General features: G+C 40.2%; 1 protein-coding gene across 2 annotated transcripts; it reads left to right on the top strand.

Moving 5' to 3' along the window:
* Nucleotides 1-1,688: 1,688 nt before the first annotated feature.
* SEPT2 (septin 2) lies at nucleotides 1,689-17,705 on the top strand. Of its 2 annotated transcripts, none has more exons than XM_010156577.1 (11): nucleotides 1,689-1,724; nucleotides 2,791-2,911; nucleotides 6,155-6,241; nucleotides 6,970-7,093; nucleotides 9,647-9,781; nucleotides 9,992-10,109; nucleotides 11,402-11,503; nucleotides 11,795-11,940; nucleotides 12,584-12,667; nucleotides 15,944-16,001; nucleotides 17,601-17,705. In XM_010156577.1, exons 1-11 carry the CDS (start codon nucleotides 1,716-1,718, stop codon nucleotides 17,703-17,705), a joined length of 1,089 nt encoding a protein of 362 aa, XP_010154879.1. In that variant the 5' UTR covers nucleotides 1,689-1,715. The 2 variants fall into 2 exon arrangements, with proteins under 2 accessions (XP_010154879.1, XP_010154878.1); XM_010156576.1 differs by having other exon boundaries at nucleotides 1,716-1,724; nucleotides 6,949-7,093.
* The last annotated feature ends 756 nt before the right edge of the window (nucleotides 17,706-18,461 follow it).

Genomic DNA, 18,461 nt, shown 5'->3' with positions numbered 1-18,461 from the left:
ATGGTTAGGCAGGGATCAGTGACATCACTCGGCAGGAAACACTCTTGGAGCTATCTCACATGATGATAAAAGTCTCACAGATAACCCCTGCAGTAGTTGAATACGTCATAGGTCATAGACCAGCATATTGACCAAAATACAGACATTGCAGATACTGGATTTTATTTTTAGCATGAAATTTCACTTGAGAAGCATGTTACCCAGTTTTTGTTCTGTGTGTGTAATCTGGGTGCTGGATTTTTGTCAGCAACTTCAGCTTCATGTGAAATGACACCAAATCGCTTCAACGTTTAGCACCTTTAGTCTGTCCCTCCCATGAAAAAGTCTTCCGCAAAACTGACCTCTTCCTTATTGGAGGTGAAGGGGAGGGGGAAGGGAAAACAGCCTGGTAACTGTTAACAGTGAAGTAATCATGGTGGGCTAAGAAGTTGCACCTTAATAAACCTAAAGAAGGTTGCACTTATATATATACAGACTAGCTTTCAGGAACAAATGCCACCGCTGTGGAAATAATCACCAATCTGAAAACAACTTCCCCTTCTGTAAAACGTTGGGCTCCTGGCCGTCTGGCGCTTGGCAGTTTGACTCCAAGATGGCTTTTTGATGGAAGGCACAGGCTGTGCTTTGAAGCAGATTTGGTGTCGTTTCACATGAAACTGAGCTCACTGACAGAAATCTGCTTGGGAGACGGGAAGAATCAGGCAGTGATAATGTCAAATCTGTAGAATGGAAGTGGGAGTGAGCTAGGGAGATATGGTGGCTATGGTATGTGGGCGTTGTGAGTGGGAACAGATACCTCTTTGGTTAGAGGGCAAGCCAGGGGAGGGACTGGAAAGGGGACTTGGAGCACTCATCACTTGAAGATGCAGCATATGCTGACATTTTTATATTGCCGTAGTAAATTAGATCATCTCTTGAACTCGTGCAAGTTAGCGTGATAGAAGTTCTCTTCTGTTGGCAGGTCTTTGTCAAGAGACTTTTTTGCGTGGAGGTGTTAGAGGAGAAGTGGTTGGGGTTTTTTGGGTGTTGTTTTTTTGTTGGTGGTGGGTTTTTTTTCCTGTCTGCTTTCTATCTCAAAGTGATGTGGCTGCCTGCGAAAATCTTATCTTGCCAGCAGAAGTTAAAATGACAGAGTTTGCAAGCATCCGGACAAAAGAGGATGAGAAAATGTCTCATTTTGAAGCTGTTGGCTCCTTACAGAACACTTGAACGTGAAAGGAAATGTTATGGGGAAGGAGGCTTAAAAAGAGAAAAATAATACACAAGTTGCTTTTTTGAGCTTTGAAAAAAATGTTTCCTGTAAATAGTAAGATGCCTTTAAGCAGCGTGTTTGGTTTGGTTAGTTTCCGGAGAGGATGTGAGCTTTTATTTTTCAGGCTTCAAAATGGTTTGTCACACATCTGGTGCTGTTAGCAGCCCACATCTGTGGTACTTGAATTTGCTGTCCGATCATGTTAATAGGAGCAATGGTTGCTGAAAATTCTGCTCCTCGTTAATACCAAAGAGACAAATACTTGTACTCCGTGATTGACACTGTTTCAAAATCTGCACATCCAATCAAGAATGCTTCTTTTTTAATTTAGTGTGCAACAGCGAATGTCATATCGTTTAGTGTTTTGTTGTGGTTTTGGGTTTGGAGTTTTTTTCTTGTACGATTTTTACTAATCTGAAAAACGTTACTATTTTGCCAGATTTGTTCCTGACTTCCCATAAAAATGTCCAAGGTAAGAATAACGTTTCTGTCTTCCAGTGTAACTATGTGAAACAGATATTGTGTTTTTCAATATTTATCTACAGAGGGCAGAAGGCGTAACTTGTGTTTGATGGTGATGTGTAAGCTAAATTTATGGGTCATAAATAAGAGAGAATTCACATTTAGAAGGCATAATATTGAAAGATTAAGTGATGTAAATCATATATTAGTTTCCTACAAGTATAAACTGTGCAGTTAACTAATAGTCTTGAATTTTGGTCATGGAGTCGCATACAAGCTCCCTGGTGCGTTTTCATTGAAACTCCCATTCTGCTACTGTGTTTTGAGCAGGAATCATTTATGAAAAGATTGTTCTTAGATTTAATGTCTTCATTTACTAATATAGTCAACTGCTCTTCCAGAAAAATCCTTCATAAACAATATAACTTAAAATTCTGTTGACATGCTGGGCTTTGTCTAATTCTTGGTCCCCTGTGTATGGTACAATAGGCAGAATATCCATGTTAGCTTACTGGAGTGAAGTGAATGATAAAGGGTACTTGAGTTATGCGTTTGAAGAGCAGAAACTAATAGCTCTAAAAATTTCTCTGCACTGTTTGTAGTACTGGACAGTTGAAACACTGTTGTGTAAATCTTCACACACACACACACCCCCTTTAAAAAGAGATCTCTACAGAGGACTTCCAGCTGATGGCCAGCAGTTTGCTGATCCTTCAGTGGTTTCATTTGGATGTGCCAAAACCAGATTAGGATTGGTCGGCTTTTTTTTAAGTCCGTAAACATTGGACACAAGCTTTTTTTATTTTAAATGTGGGTGAAGACACTGTTTAAAAAGTGTGTGATTAGTGAATGCACTTCAATAAATAAGTGTTTGGGGTTTTGTTTCTTTATTACTTAAAGTGATCTTGGCTGGATAACTGAATAAATGAAACTTTAGATTTTTTTTTAAACTCTAGGTGAAGGCAATTGTTCTGTACTTCATTGTGAACCTGTTGAAATACTTGAGGAAAGTAGTTACACAAACAAGTATGTCTTGAGCGATTGCTTATTATCATCTTATTTTATTTCATTTTTAGCAACAGCCTGCTCAGTTTACCAATCCAGAAACCCCTGGCTATGTTGGGTTTGCAAACCTTCCCAATCAGGTTCACCGGAAGTCTGTGAAAAAGGGGTTTGAGTTTACTCTCATGGTGGTCGGTAAGGAAACGTTTTATCATCTCTCAGAATTAGTATTTGCTCACAGGGAATTTAGAATTAAAGTGAGTATTAGTTCCACTATTGTAGGGCTTGCATCAGAAAGCTCTTCTCTTCTGTAGCATTTAACTTTCTTTTATAGTTTATTAATTCATGCAGCAATTGTTTTCCACACTACAAACCGTGTTTGAATACATTCATAAGTTTGTGGGTGAAGAAATTTTGTTGTGCACTCCAGTGATCCTTACTTCTCTTCTTCTCTTCTGTCTTATGGGATTCAGGCATTCCATTTAAAATACGGTTTACAACTTGTTTTTTTGCATTTGAATACAATCTGTGTTTGCTTGCATGTTTTGATGAAGAGAATAGTGCTATGGAGACTATTCTATTTAAAATGTTCTTTGTGTTTCTGTAGCTCAAAAGAATATAAACTTTGGTCTTTTCATGGCTCTAACTACTCTTGAAGAGAAGAATGAGAATTGGAGTAGTTGGTTTTGATGTGAGCTGTTAGTTTTTAAATTGATCTTGATTTTCTATTGGCAGTTTATTCAGTATTTCATTGAGAATCTGTGTTGGTATCTGGAATGGAAAGAAAAAGCTAGTGTGTCTGCAGAAATACCTTGATCCTCTCAGAAGTTGGCGTTATTTTTGCAAATTAAGTGAGCTCCCAGATCAGGCTTCAGCGTATTCTGCATCTCTCCGGGTCACACTGCTGGGGAGCGGAGCTGTAACTTCTGGGTTTTGGTGTTTGAACTCTGTAATTCTCGCTTTTAAAATAGGCTTTTGCAACCACTACCCTAAGAGAATTAGGTTCTTTATTACCTGGCGTCACAAGAAGTAAATCCCATTTGTGTGTTAGGTTTGTCCAAGAGAGATCACAGTGGAAATGAGCAGCAGAGGCGAGGCGGTACATGATAGGAGGTGTTTAAGTTCTTAATTGTTTTGGATTCCAGTAGTTACAGAAAGAGTCTATGCTCAAACCTTTTATTAGTGTTACCAGATGACAGCACTAGCACTGCTTTTATTTTCTTTCTGTCTTTTGTAGTCCAGGGTTGGACAGAGTTGGCCCTTGTGTTTGTATTCCTAGAGTTTTATCATAGTTGTTTACTGTATCTTTCACTGGATTTGCTTAGGATAATATCATAATGGATACCTTCTGAAGTCTAAGGGTGAAGCCAAATTATAAGCAGATGGTTCAAATGATGGTATCTACTGTAACTCTTCAGAGTTTACTCTTCAGTGATCCTGAAAATCTGGACAGTCTGAGAAACAAGAGATGAGCTTTCTCTGCTGCGGCTAAACTTGATTTCCAGACCTCTGAGATTAATTGCAAATGGTGCTGTGTGAAACACTTCTGGCAGAAAGCTGTGAAAAATTATATAGCCCAAACAGGTGTTTCCAGTCTCCTGTAAAATAGAAAATAGAGGGGAATGGTGTCAGAGTAACAGGGAGGCAACTGACCCCATCCATGTCTCAGAATGAAATTTAACTTTACAGTTGGCGCATTGCCAGTATTCTAAGGGATAAATGAAAACTACAGGAAGAGAACTTGGAGAAAAGTAATTTCACTGAAAATTTGGAGTGCTCTTTTAAGATGGACTAGCAGAAGGAGGCAGTAGATGCAAGAGAAAATAAACTGTGCTTTAAATTGCTGATGATTTCAACAGTTTGGAATGTGAATTTGTTCTCTTGAAATACACATGGGGTTTAAGTATGTTCTCTTGTGGGCTATATCACAACGTCTCTTGAACTGTTCTTCCTCACTAAGTTACAATGCTTTGTAATTTATGAGCAGGAGAAAGTTTCTTTAAGAGCTATCTGCTCTGACAGCGTCCTAATCAATGATTTTTTTTCTCCACATTGTGTCTTCTGCTATTGTTTATTGTGGTTTTTGAAAGTAAGAGCTGGGGTTTATAATAATTTGGCTGCTTGGCTGTGTTGCTTCCGAAGAAATCCTAACCACTTGTATTTATTAGCAGTTTCAGGCTCGCTCTCATCACTAAGCTGTGACTTCATCTAGATAGTTATTTCGCTTGAGGGTCACTAAGCTCTAACTACTGTGGCCAGGAGTTCGAACAATCACTTTTTTCATGAATCCTCGACAGCCGCTGGGAAAACTGATTTGTTTTATGTTGTATTTACCCAGACTGAAAGTATGGAATGTGCCACTGGTTAAAAAATCACACTTTGCTGGTTTCGCTGAAATGATGCCGTGTGACTGCTGCGTTACTCTGGCTGCATGTCCCTCTCACTGGTGGAGGCTGCGCTGGTAAAATCTGCTCTTGATAGGTGCATTCTATAAACATGAAGCCCTGGCAGCTCCTAGTCTAATCTTTATTTAAAAAACAGTTCCATCTCTTTTTTCTTCGGATCAGATACTTTTGTTGGACTACTGTTGCAGAATAGTCTGCGTTACTCAGAGGGATCATGCGGCCCATCATTTCAACGTCTTATTTCTTTTTAATTATTCTATCAACACCTGAAATAAAATCAAAATTCTAGAAAAAAAGGATTTTTTCTTTTTTTCACAGTGAATTTGTGTGCTGAGCACTTGGAGTTGCTGGTCTTTTTTACGCCATGAACATTTGTTCTGATGAAGATCTTGATTTTTAACTAATTAGTTGGCTTTTGTGATTTCCTTTTGGCTCAGTCAGTAACTTTAGAACAGAAACACATTTATGGTACAATTTGGTATTCCCCAATTTCACGAGTGAAAAAATGGCTCTGTGTCTATGCTCAGTGGCCATGTCATATCCCTCTTCCCTTGGGTTCTGTGTGCCATACTAGCCCAAAAACCAGAAATCAATCACACTCCTCGATGGCTGTGCAGAAGTTCAGCAATGCCCTTTTCATTATTTAAATTGATGATCTAGCCTAGGCAGCATCTAGCTGTGTTATGATCTTTCACATTCTGGAGTGGTAGCAGAAAAGCATGCCTTAAAAACCAGGAGACATGAATGGGAAATTTTAAGGCTAAATTGATCAGAACTCCACTTGACGAGCAGATTTAATTACAAATCATCAGTAGAAGCTCTGAGAGAATTATAAAGCTGAGATGTAAAAATTGTTATTCCACCTTTTTTGTAAGAACTTTTCTAATACAGAATTATAAGCTGTAAAATTTAAAATCACAATTAGAACATTTACATTTCTCATGAAAAAAATGTATAGTCAGAGGATACTGTCAGGATACAGTTGAAATTAATTATGTAAATACATTGAATTTATCTTTATATTGAATCGCAGGTGAATCTGGATTGGGAAAATCTACTTTAATAAACAGCCTCTTCTTGACAGATCTCTACCCAGAAAGGATAATTCCAGGAGCTGCTGGTAAACACCCCTTTGTTCTAGTTTCTCTGTTCTCAATGACTTTTGGAGTTGAATACTTGGATTTTAGTAACAGCCAGTAGTGATTTCTAGCTGTAGAGAATTTGAATGTGTTTCCTGATACTGGAAGTGTTTGACAGAATCGGTTCCCTCTGCACCCAGGATATATGTGCGGTCTTTGTTGTTCAGTCCTTGTGTTGGCACCTAGAAAGCTGATCCCTTCTTTTCCTTAAAAAAACTGCCGTTGTCTTACAGCAAGGCAAACGATCAACTAAAACCATTAGAAGCTTTCTTTAATTTTTAATCTATTGCAATTCTAAACATGCATTGTGTATGCCTGCTTGGACTTGCAACTTGATTCCTTTGCTTTGAGTTGATACTTAGGGAACCTGAACTTCACCTGCTCTTCTTCAGTCCCTCGTCCCTTTTTTATGCTGCCAACCATGGCATACAATAATCCAGCGAAAGGGAATGTTGTAAGAAAATAGAGGATGATACTGTATTTTTCCCCTCTTTGCTGCTTGTTGAATGACTGGCTTCAATGATTTATCATGTTAGCTGGCGACCTAAGGAAAAAATCCATTACATTTAATTTAGTATTGTTCTCCAAATTGCCGATTACCTACATTTTTTTCTCAGTGCCTTTTGCCTTAGATTCTGCATTCTGTATAGCTCAACGTGACGGAGTCTGATAAACTTTGTTCTGAAAGATCGAGTTTATTGTCTTTTAGAGAAGATTGAACGCACTGTGCAGATTGAAGCCTCAACAGTTGAAATTGAAGAGAGGGGCGTGAAACTACGCCTGACAGTTGTGGATACACCGGGATATGGGGATGCTATCAATTGTCGAGACTGGTATGTACAGGGTATATGTTGATCTACTTAGAAAGACTGATGCCCATTGTGTATTTGTTCTGGGGGGATGGAATAAGTAACTGAAGGGGGGCTGTATTAATAATGATATGCAGTTCCAAGTAAGGTGGCCTGAGCGGCAACCCTAGCTCTTTTAAACACTTCCACTCCAAAGGTGATTCAAAGTGTCACGCCATTATCTTCCCTTATTTTGGTGTGTTATGCAAATTGCTGAATTTGAGGTGTGATTTTTGGAGAGATGGGCACGTTTTCTAATTTTGAGGAAGCTTAAATTAGAGTTTTGAGTTCACTCGGGTACCTGTAAAGAGGCATCAATAACTTCCACACAACTTGAAATAAATTTTGTGACACATACTTTGATTTATTATTTTTCTTATTTAACTTGGCAAAGTTTGGAAGAGTTTTAAATGAACAGTGACTTTGTCTTTTTTTATCGTCAGAAAGCAACATAACCATTGGGACATCAGAAATTCAGTACTCTGAAAAATTAATTAATGTAAATGCAAGTAAAAATAGACATTTACGTCTTGTCCACATTCATTTGAGCATTCTCAGATTCTTCATTTTCATCATCTTTGGGTTTGGTTTTTGGGTTTTTTTTAGAGATTTACATTATAACAAGTATTGAGAAATAATCTGGAGATCAATGGCAATCAGTTTTCAGTGGTAATCCTTATTCCCACATCTCTCAAGCCCCTGAACCTCAAGGCAGTGATAAGGGAAATGAAGTCCCTTCCATCGTAAGTGAAGATGAGGTTCAAGACCACCTGAGGAACTTGAACTTGATAAGGAACTGGATGAGTCCATGGGACCCAACAACATGCATCCCCTCTCGTCAGGTTATCTGTGGCAGATGTAGTTGCCAAGCCACTCTCCACAGTATTTCAGAAGTCATGGCAGTCAGGCAAAGTCCCCAGTGACTGGAAAAAGGGAAACATCATGCCCATTTTTAAAAAGGATAAGGAGGAAGACTCTGGGAGCTACCAACCTCTGTGTCAGGCAAGGTCATGGAACAGATGCTCCTGGAAGATATGTTGAAACACATGGAAGACAGGGAGGTGATTAGACACAGCCAGTATGGCTTCACCAAGGGCAAATCATACTTGACTAATCTGGTGGCTTTCTGTGGTAGTGTGGCTAAAGGAAGAGCTGCTGATGTGATCTACCTGGACTTCTGTAAGGCCTTTCCTGTGGTCTTCCATTAATATTCTTTCCTCTAAATTGGAGATGTACGGGTTTGATGGACAGACTGTTAGATGGATAAGGAATTGGCTGGGTAGCTTCATCCAAAAATTTACATGGAAACCAGTAACAAGTGGCGTCCATCCCTCAAGGGTCTGTACTGGGACCAAGACTATTTAATATCTTCATCAATGACACGAAGAATGGAATTGAGTCCACCCTCAGCAAGTTTGCAGATGACGCCAAGCTGAGCGGTGCAGTTGATTCACTAGGGGGCAGTGCTGCCATCCAGAGGGGCCTCGATAGGCTTGAAGAGTGAGCCCAGGCAAATCCCACGAAGTTCAACAAGGCCAAGTGCAAGGTCCTGCAAATGGGTTGTGGAAATCCTCAGTATCAATACAGACTTGGAGACGAATGGGTTGAGAGCAGCCCTGCAGAGAAGAATTTGGGGGTACCAGTGGACGAAAAATTGGATATGAGCTGGCAGTGTGTGCTTGCATCCCTGGAAACAATTTGTATCCTGGGCTGCATCAAAAGGAGCATGGCCAGCAGGTCAAGGGAGGTGATTCTGCACTGCTCCGGTGAGATCTGCATCCAGCCCTGTGACCCCCAGCACAAGACAGACGTAGACCTGTTAGAGCGGGTCCAGGGGAGGCCATGAAAATGATCCAGGGGCTGGAGCACCTCTTCTGTGAGGAAAGGCTGAGTGAGTTGGGAGTTGTTCAGCCTGGAGAAGAGAAGGCTCTGGGGAGACCTTACTAATGCCTTGCAAGACTTACTACGAGGGCTTCTAGTAACAGGGCAAGGGACAACAGTCTTATACTGAAAGAGGATAGATTTAGGTTGGACATAAGAAGTTTATTACAGTGATGGTGGTGAGACACTGGAGCAGGCTTCCAAGAGAAGTTTTGGATGCCCCATCCCTGGAAGTGTTCATGGTTAGGTTGCACGGGGGTTTTGAGTAACCCAAGTTGCTGAAAGGTACAGATTTTAATCTAAGCTTCTTATTCCAAATTAATTTATCTTGAGCATGTGTAATTAATACTAGTCAAAAGGTAAGTACTAACTCAAGAGAAATTTCCTGTAGAAGTTGTGTGTATATGTGTGTGTATTTTATCTTAATATTTAAAAAAAATAAGCATTGTAGTTTGTTACTCTGGAATTCAGTTAAAATTTTAAGATATGTCCTCTTCTTGTGCAGTCTTACAGTATCAGAAAATTATTTTTTGTCCATCAGCAGGTTGGTTCATCAGCAGGATATCTTGGTGTTTTAATATTACCTTTGAAACATCACTAAAATTATTGACCATTTGGGAACCAGCATGATTTCTTGAATCTCTATCTGGTTTACAGTTTCAAGACCATAATCTCTTACATTGATGAGCAGTTTGAGCGATACCTGCATGATGAGAGTGGTTTGAACAGAAGACATATCATAGATAACCGGGTTCATTGCTGCTTCTATTTCATTTCACCATTTGGTCATGGGTAGGTGTTTCTCTATCATTTTATTTTCTAAATTGTTTTGCTTTGGGGGGTTGGTTTGTGCCTGTTGACTTAAATTTTCAGGATCAGATTGCCATTACTTAAGAAGTACTAGAACTGCTGGAATTAACTGTGTGTAAGGAGAGAGATCTACGTTGTTGTGAAAATAAATTGGTAATTTAAGTTATAGCTATCTCCATATTTTAATTTTAGCCTTAAGCCTCTGGATGTTGAGTTTATGAAGGCCATACACAACAAAGTAAATATTGTACCGGTGATTGCAAAAGCTGATACGCTTTCTCTGAAAGAGCGAGAAAGACTAAAGAAAAGGGTAAGTATTTCTGTAGCTTGCAGGAAAATGTTGCACTTGGGTTATAGCAGTATGGTTGCTGAGGAAAGGGGTGTTCTCATTCAACCTTAGTCTGTCCTAGCCAAGAAAAACACAGTCTCACACACACCATAACATTATTTAATATGTAGTTTGATATCTTGTAAATTCTTTTATTATATATTTAAATGAGAAATTGTCCTTAAAGTGTTGCCTGTGAAATGGCAGTTTGGGTACATTCAAAATTCGCTCAAAATGTAATTGTAAAACTTCAGAAAAATACTGAAACTCAGTTGCTAATGGTAACTGCTCCTTTACCTGTTTAATCAGTCCCAAAGCAGATACAGTATCTACATCTATAATGTGCGATTATTTTTTTTTTTACCCGGTCAGAATTCTGATGATTGAAAAATAGGATTTTCAGAGATCTTTCCAATTTTGGGGTTGTTTTCCTTCACTTCTGTCGCGCTCTTCTAATACATTCCAGTTCGTTCTTCCATAGGCCAGACCACTTAACACATTCAGTCTTGGAGGACTTGATGCTGTGTTTGCTGAGGGGAGAAAGAACTACAACAAACCATGAGTTAATAACAACTGTGAAATTTAGAAAGAAGGGTTAGAATTAACTTGCCAGAAGGCACACCTGGTCCAGTCTATTTAAAACATCATCTATGATTTTTTCAGTTATTCTGAAAATCCTTACAGTTATCTTACCCAACTTACCATAAAAAGAGAAGTATACTTTACTTTGATGCATGCATACTGCTAGAATTCTGCAGAAATAACATTTTTAAGAGGGAAATTTGGGTTAATGGCAAATGGATTCCAGCTGCAGATGCCATCCTTAGCAGTCATGAAGACAGAAAAGTATTTGTCATGTCTGTAGCTCAGTTAGGTTTTAAGCACTCCCATTCCTGACCCTCAGTTAGCAATTCAGAGGCAAGAGCAAACAGTTTTAGGCTGTTCAAAGCAATTATGACTTCTCTGTCAATGCTTTATAATTTAAAAAATAAAAAGCAGAGTTTTAAAAAAAGCTGAATTTCTTAAGTGTAAGCCACAAAGGACAGTGCTTATTTTGAATGCTACTGTTTGTCTGGAAGTCTGTGGCAAGTAGTTGTTGAATATCGTGAAGAAATACGTCATTTAAAACTAAATAAATTCCCAAGTAATTTGGATCAGTAATATAGGCCCAAATTCCTCAAGGGATTGTGTATAACTGATTAAGTAATTTTACCTTAAGATTTAAAAGTACTGAATTTACATGTGCATTATCTCAATTTCTTACATATCTCCAGATTCTGGATGAAATTGAAGAGCATGGCATCAAGATTTATCACCTGCCTGATGCTGAATCAGATGAGGATGAGGATTTTAAAGAGCAGACCAGGCTCCTGAAGGTATGACTGGCTTCATAGGTTACATATGTGGATAATACACTGTCTTTCTGGACTGCTGAGGTGGCTTTAGAACGAGATGCGTGCTGTGACCTGCGCTGAGACCTTGAGGGAGTCCCTGTGTCTCTTTGCCCAGGCTTCCCTATCTCGAAGATGGTGGTAGCAATGACTTTCTGTTAACATCTTCAAATTAAAAGCAGTACAAACTTATTAACCACAATATGCAGTGCTGAGCAGAACAAAAGTTGCTTGTTCTGCTTCGTTATTAGTAATTTCTGCATTTTTGGCTTTCAGGCCAGCATTCCATTTTGTGTAGTGGGATCCAATCAACTCATTGAAGCCAAAGGTAAAAAAGTTAGAGGCCGACTCTACCCATGGGGTGTAGTTGAAGTGGAGAATCCAGAACATAATGACTTCCTGAAGCTGAGGACCATGTTAATGTAAGTTAGAATATTCCAGTTAATCACCAGAAAGATACTCAAAAGACTGTAATGGGGGTTTGGAGCATCTGTGGAATCCTTGGAGACATTCAGAATTTGTCTGTAGAAGGCCATGAGCAACCTTGACCTAGCTGGCCTAGGCCGAGGTGGGGATTGGACCTCAGAGGCTCCATAGGTTCTTTCCAATATGAATTACTCCTTGATTCTGTGAAAATAATGTTTTATCTAATTCTTTTGCTGAACACAGTGTTGTATTGCGATTCAGATCTCCAAGAACATGAACCTGGTTGTTTCACACCTGGTGCTTATTTAAATACATCTGACTTCAGAAGGTGCAGACTTCACAAGTCCACTGGTTGATTTTATTTTTTTCCAAGCTTTGCTACTTTGCTTCCCCTGCCCAGCACTGCTTCATCAAACACCTCACCCGAGAGGTCAGCTCATGTCAGGGCTGCCTCAGGGTCTGAGGTGGTCTCTCTCTCTGTCATTTCCCCAATTCAACTTGTTGGCTTCTAAATTAGCATATTAAGAGGGTGTAGATGCTGAACACACTGACCCAACACAGTGCTGAATGTGAGGGTCGGTTAAGCAAGCTGATGTGACACAGATCTGTTGTATCTTTTAATTATTTTTCTTCCTCTAGCACCCATATGCAAGATCTTCAGGAGGTGACTCAGGATCTTCACTATGAGAACTTCCGCTCCGAGAGGCTCAAACGAGGCGGCAGGTTGTCATCTTATGTTTACATGCTGTTTCTTCCTCTTCTGAATCTGACTCTGTCTCTCCTACCATTTCATTGCTAGGATTTGGTAGATCCAGTCAGCACCAAGTTCAGTCGATCAGCTTACACCGAGTGTAAGAAGTATTATTACGTAAATCTGAAGAGACAGTTGTGACATTAAACGGGTGTAGTTAGGTCTCTGTGTTGTTTTAAGGCTTGAACACAGTTGGACTGGAATGTTTGCAGCAAGGAAGTAGGGCAGATGTCTGTGATAAATGTTGTCTTAAAAAATCTGCATGTTAGGTCACTGCCGATATGTTTAAAAAAGGTGGGTTTTTTTCAGAATTAACTACTGGAATATTTGCACCATGTCTTTTAAAAGAAACTCAAATCCTTCTGCAGTGATTTATTAAACATGGTATATATAAACAAATAATTTTCTTTGCATAGCACTCTCAGGATAATGTCTGTCAACCCTATTTTGAGCTGTGGTGGGTAGGGCATAGCTCTTCTGATAAGAGAGACAGGCAGCACACCCCATTTTTAACTCAAAGAGCAGGGTTTGTACAGTTGAGTTTGTGAGATCTCGTTGAAGACTGCGTGTTTCCTGGTTTAGATTTTTCAATTGCTTCTCTCATTTACAACCACTAGAGGGTTTCATAATTGCACATTTCTGTGGGGTTGATGTTGACATAGGTTCTGTCACACGCCTAGTGATTTTTCAGGAAAAGGAGTTTGTCTCTGCCTGTAGCATTGGCCTGCAAGTCCAGTTTTCCCTCCAGACAAGATGACATGCTCTTCTCCCCTGACTTTTAAATCCTGTCTTCTGAAGCTGGGGTCACTGTTGGGTCTGATGCTGTTTAACACCTTTGTCAGTGACATGGATGATGGCATTGAGTGCACCCTCAGCAAGTTTGCTGATGACACCAAGCTGTGTGGTGTGGTGTGGTCGACATGCTGGAGGAAAGGGATGCCATCCAGAGGGACCTGGACAGGCTGGAGAGGTGGGCCTGTGCCAACTTCATGGAGTTCAACAAGGCCAAGGGCAAGGTCCTGCACCTGGGTTGGGGCAATCCCAAACACAAGGACAGGCTGGGTGGAGAGTGGATCGAGAGCAGCCCTGAGGAGAAGGACCTGGGGGTACTGGTGGGTGAAAAGCTGAACATGAGCCGGCAGTATGTGCTGGCAGCCCAGAAAGCCAACCGTATCCTGGGCTGTATCAGGAGAATTGTGGCCAGCAGGGCGAGGGAGGGGATTCTCCCCCTCTGCTGTGCTCTCGTGAGACCCCCCCCTGGAGTACTGCTTCCAGTTCTGGGGCCCCCAACATAAGAAGGATATTGACTGGTTGGAGCGAGTTCTCCAGAGGCTGGAGCACCTCTCCTATGGGGACAGGCTGAGAGAATGGGGCTTGTTCAGCCTGGAGCCCTTAGAGCCCCTTCCAGTACCTGAAGGGACCGACAAGGAAGCTGGGGGGGGACTTTTTACAAGGGCCTGTAGTGACAGGACAAGGGGGAACGGGTTTAAATTGAAAGCAGGGAGGTTTAGATTAGATATCAGGAAGAAATTCTTCCCGGAGAGGGTGGTGAGGCACTGGAACAGGTTGCCCAGAGAAGCTGTGGATGCCCCATCCCTGGAATTGTCCAAGGCCAGGCTGGATAAGGCTTTGAGCAACCTGGTCTAGTGGAAGGTGTCCCTGCCTGTGGCAGGGGGGGGGGAACTAGATGGTCTTTAAGGTACCTTCCAACCCAAATCGTTCTATGGTAAGTTCAAGCTAAAAAAATAGTATTTTTGCCAAGTTCTGCTGCCTGTTATCCAACAGGTATGTACAAAGGTCTTAGCAGTAAAGTAAGCTAAGGATGTCCAGAGTTAACATAGCGTTGACCAAATTTTAGAGGATTTAAAGCTGCCTTTGCCAAGGACCTGTGACAGTAACGTGCTGTTAAGTTGGGGTACCTTTCTTTGTGAAACTAAAACATGTTTTCATATCTTGTGGCCCATCTCTGTTTTCATATTTCTGAAGTGGTGCTAGAATGTAGTTAAGGCCACTCTAAGTGAGGGTAGTTTGCATGTGAATTTATTTCAGAGTTGCACCTACCCCACTGGCAGTGCTTGGCAATTGGTGCTTATTGACTGTGGTCTTAAAGGCTTTTGGGCAGGGAGGAGTGTTTGACATCCATTTCTTTCTGTTAACCTTTTAGCAAGCAGTGCTGTGTTGGCTTTGCACTTTTGATGGCACTTGTGTGCTTAGACCTGTTAGCAGATCTTCCCCGTTGCAACGTGGGATAGGACCACTCTTAGCAAAGTGGTTAGGTAATCTTGGAAATATAGGACATGGAAATATTCTTCCTTTTGGTTTCTCAATGTAAAACTGGAATGTCCCAATCAAAGGAGAGCTTGCTGAGATACTGATCGAGAGCATTTGCCTAATTTTGACAGGAGTAATTGATGTTTATTTTTACTTTAATGTGTTACACAAAAGAATTCTTTTGGACTTATTGGGGAAAAAAGAGGTGACTATACTAGAAAAATAATCCAATTTCGAAGTTTTTAGTGGAGCAAAGGATAAATGGTTTCTCCAATAAGAACGATTGCAGATCTGTACAGTGATTGTATTACTTCTATGGCTTTGGTTATGAGCCTTTTAGATGTTTGGTAGCAAATGGTTCATGAAGTTAGAGATGGGGTAGAACTGCATCAAAGGCAGGTTCTGCCTGGAGGTAGGCAGGTTTCCAGGTAGAGAATTTCTTAGAGCACTGGTTATGTTACATGATGCTTCCATATTTTTGTTAACATCTTGTTCAGCATTACCTTGAACTTAGGTTTTTTGTAGTTGTACTGATTTATTGCACCAGTGAAAGAGAAGCGTTGAGTATGTCTTTGCAGTATTTCTGAATTTGCTATAGCTGCGTGTACTCAAATTGCAGTCAGTAAAGGTAAAGTGCTCGGGGAAATTGCTGTACTTGAATGCTGTTCAGAAACAGTTTGTGTTGATACCTATGTGCAAAGATCTGTCATGTCTTAAAGTCATAGCTAGAACAGGTTTTGAAGTTTATACTTCTGCGCATAGCTTTATGGATGAGTAAGGGATAAATTGATGCCTTAAAAATAATTTAAAACCACAAATTACAGCTGTGTGGGGAATAGGTTTCCATTAATTTTGTTTGTTTTATGAAACTCTGACATACGTGTTTTAAGAACCTTGATTTTGTCAACAAAGCATTCTGTGGAAGTTCAATATCTGGAATGTATGCTCATTACTGACCAATATTCATCTTATTTTAGGAAAATAGAAGATGAAGAAGTAAATAAAGACCAGATTCTGCTTGAAAAAGAAGCTGAAGTAAGATGACAGAACTCTGTATTCTTGTGATGGGGGAATTTTTATTCTTGTATCACTACTTTAGGTCAAATGATTTAAATGATCTTTGTAATTTCATAGACTCATAGAATAGCTTGGGTTGAAAGAGACCTTTAAAGGTCAACTAGTCCAACTTCCCTTGCAGTGTGCAGGAAATTTGTAAAAGAAAGAATTTGGCAAGGAAAATGCAGACTTTGCTAATACAAAGTTATTCCAGGTGCAGCAAGAAAATAGCATTTGAATGGGTGTAGAGGAGTTTCAGGATACTGATTTATGGGAACAAGTGGGATCTGGTAAAATGCCTGATTCCATCATACTGATCAGTGATGGATGTAATGCATGTTGTGTGGGGAGGGAGAGCCATCCCCACACGAGTAAAGGTTCTGAGGTTAGAAATGGCAGACGGGGAAAAAGTCAGTTCAGCTCTGCAGCATCGGCAGAAACAACAGAGTAAGGAGTTGTCAAACAAAGGAATTGTCAGGAACAAAGAATGAAATTGTCATTCTGCCGCTGTGATAAATCCATACTGCATAGCTCTAACACAGTTTTCATTATCCCCCAACCTGAAAAGCATATAGCCAAGGCTAGAAAAAGTGCAGTGAATAGCAGAAAGTGGGCAGAAAGGCTGAAGTGGAGATCTGAAGCAGGTCTGGTACAAGGGGAGATTCAGTTATGTTCTTGTTGGGATGTAGATGACAGAGGGGAAGGATATAGTAAGGGGCTTACATAATCATAGGTGGAACTCGTTAGCATGGAATTTTGTGCATAGCAAAAATGTAGATAAGCGCAAAAATGCTGAGAGGCTGGGGAGTTTTCCTTTCTCCATGGATGTGCTCGCTAAACGCAAAGGTAGGGTTGTTTGGTTTATTAAGTTCAGAATTGACAGACTTGTATAATTTGAGAGGATTTCTCATCTGTGTTTACAGTGTAGGTGCGCAAAGAGACCTGAAAATATTTCAGTAGTGAGGTTGACTGCGAGTTGGGTACAATGAAGGAGTAAGTTTGGTACACGCAGCAAGGCTGAATTAATCTTGGTAGCTGAGTTACATGATTACCCTCTGTTTAACTGTTGCAGTGCTCTGAAAGCCTCAGCCACTTTTAATAATGCTTATGCCTTCTAGGATGGTTTGCTTGGTTTAATTTCTTCCAGCTAACCATCACTAGCAAGGGAGTTGGGAAGTAATCCCAACTTTTTTTAGTGGCAGACGCAGGTGTACTTTGGAGGGAGATAAACAAGCCACTTGTGGTGATAAGCTTTATTAACTGTGTTTCTTCAGCAATTCAGCACCATCCTTTTTATGCATTTAGTTTCAGAGGGAGCCAAGACTTCCGTTTAGGGATGCTTAAAATCTCATCCCAAATTACAATAATAAAGCCTGCTTATTTCAGTAACTTTCCAACCTCTTCACGGATGTAAAAAAGCAGTAGAAGACGCCGCCATAGCCTGAGCTTGGTACCCAGCAGCTAAAGATAATGCAGATATGTCTTCCCTCTTTACTATAATTAATAGTGTGGTGGCAGCAAAGAGTCATACTCTGAGGTGAGATTAAGCTGAAGGATTCTTCTGTGCTCCTTTTCCAGCTTCGTCGCATGCAGGAGATGATTGCCAGAATGCAGGCGCAGATGCAGATGCAGATGCAAAGTGGAGAAGGAGATAGCAGTGCAGTTCACGGACACCATGTATAAAGTCTCTGGTAAGATGTTCAAATAGCCACTTGAAGGGGATTTCTTTTAACTACTTATTATTGGGGTGGGTATTAAGAAGCTGTGGAAAAATGTTCACAAGATGGGTTTGCGTAGGTTTCAGTCTTTTAATTTTTAAGATTTAACTGTTGTTGGTGAAGGAAAATGGCTTGGAGAAAAACCAGTGTCATCGTGTGTGTATATGTATGTATACGCGTGTGTGTGTGTGTGTGTGTGTATGAATATATATAAATTCAAATTTTCCAGAAGGTCAATACAATATATACTGGCAGGAATCAGAATAAGTCTTAGAGATTTTGTAAGCAGGGGATTCTCAAACTCAGGATGAAGTCATTGTTTCATTGTGGCTTTTAAAATGTTTGCAGTGATCTTGGGTTCCTAACTGTAAGACAACGGCTGATCTGAAGTTGTATTCTTCTGTCTTGTTTTTAGATGACGTTATACCCTGACTTAAAGACAAGACTCTGGAGTTGAATTATGGTGGTGGTACACCAGAAAGGATGCCATTTGCTCCACATGTGACTTTGAGTTTGCTTTAGGGTGTAACATGGAACTGCATTGTGGTAACTCTAGTGATATGTATGTCATAACATGTAGTCAGTAATTTTTTTATATATTACACACATTTGACTTCGGTTTTGTTTAGTAACTCTTATATTGAGCTTATTTTCAGTTTCCCATTGTATGAGGGATACAAAATAGACATTTACATTTTTCTAGCCTGATAATAATTCTAGC

The sequence above is a fragment of the Eurypyga helias genome, unplaced genomic scaffold, assembly GCF_000690775.1.
Source record: "Eurypyga helias isolate BGI_N326 unplaced genomic scaffold, ASM69077v1 scaffold11998, whole genome shotgun sequence".
Classification (NCBI taxonomy): domain Eukaryota; kingdom Metazoa; phylum Chordata; class Aves; order Eurypygiformes; family Eurypygidae; genus Eurypyga; species Eurypyga helias.
This window is presented reverse-complemented; position numbering and strand designations above follow the sequence as displayed.

What these genes read in the sequence shown, in the direction of transcription:
- SEPT2 (XM_010156576.1), top strand. An exon ending in GTTTACTCTCATGGTGGTCG is followed by an intron (nt 2,912 to 6,154) that starts GTAAGGAAACGT and finishes ATTGAATCGCAG; the next exon opens with GTGAATCTGGATTGGGAAAA. An exon ending in AGCAGACCAGGCTCCTGAAG is followed by an intron (nt 11,504 to 11,794) that starts GTATGACTGGCT and finishes TTTGGCTTTCAG; the next exon opens with GCCAGCATTCCATTTTGTGT.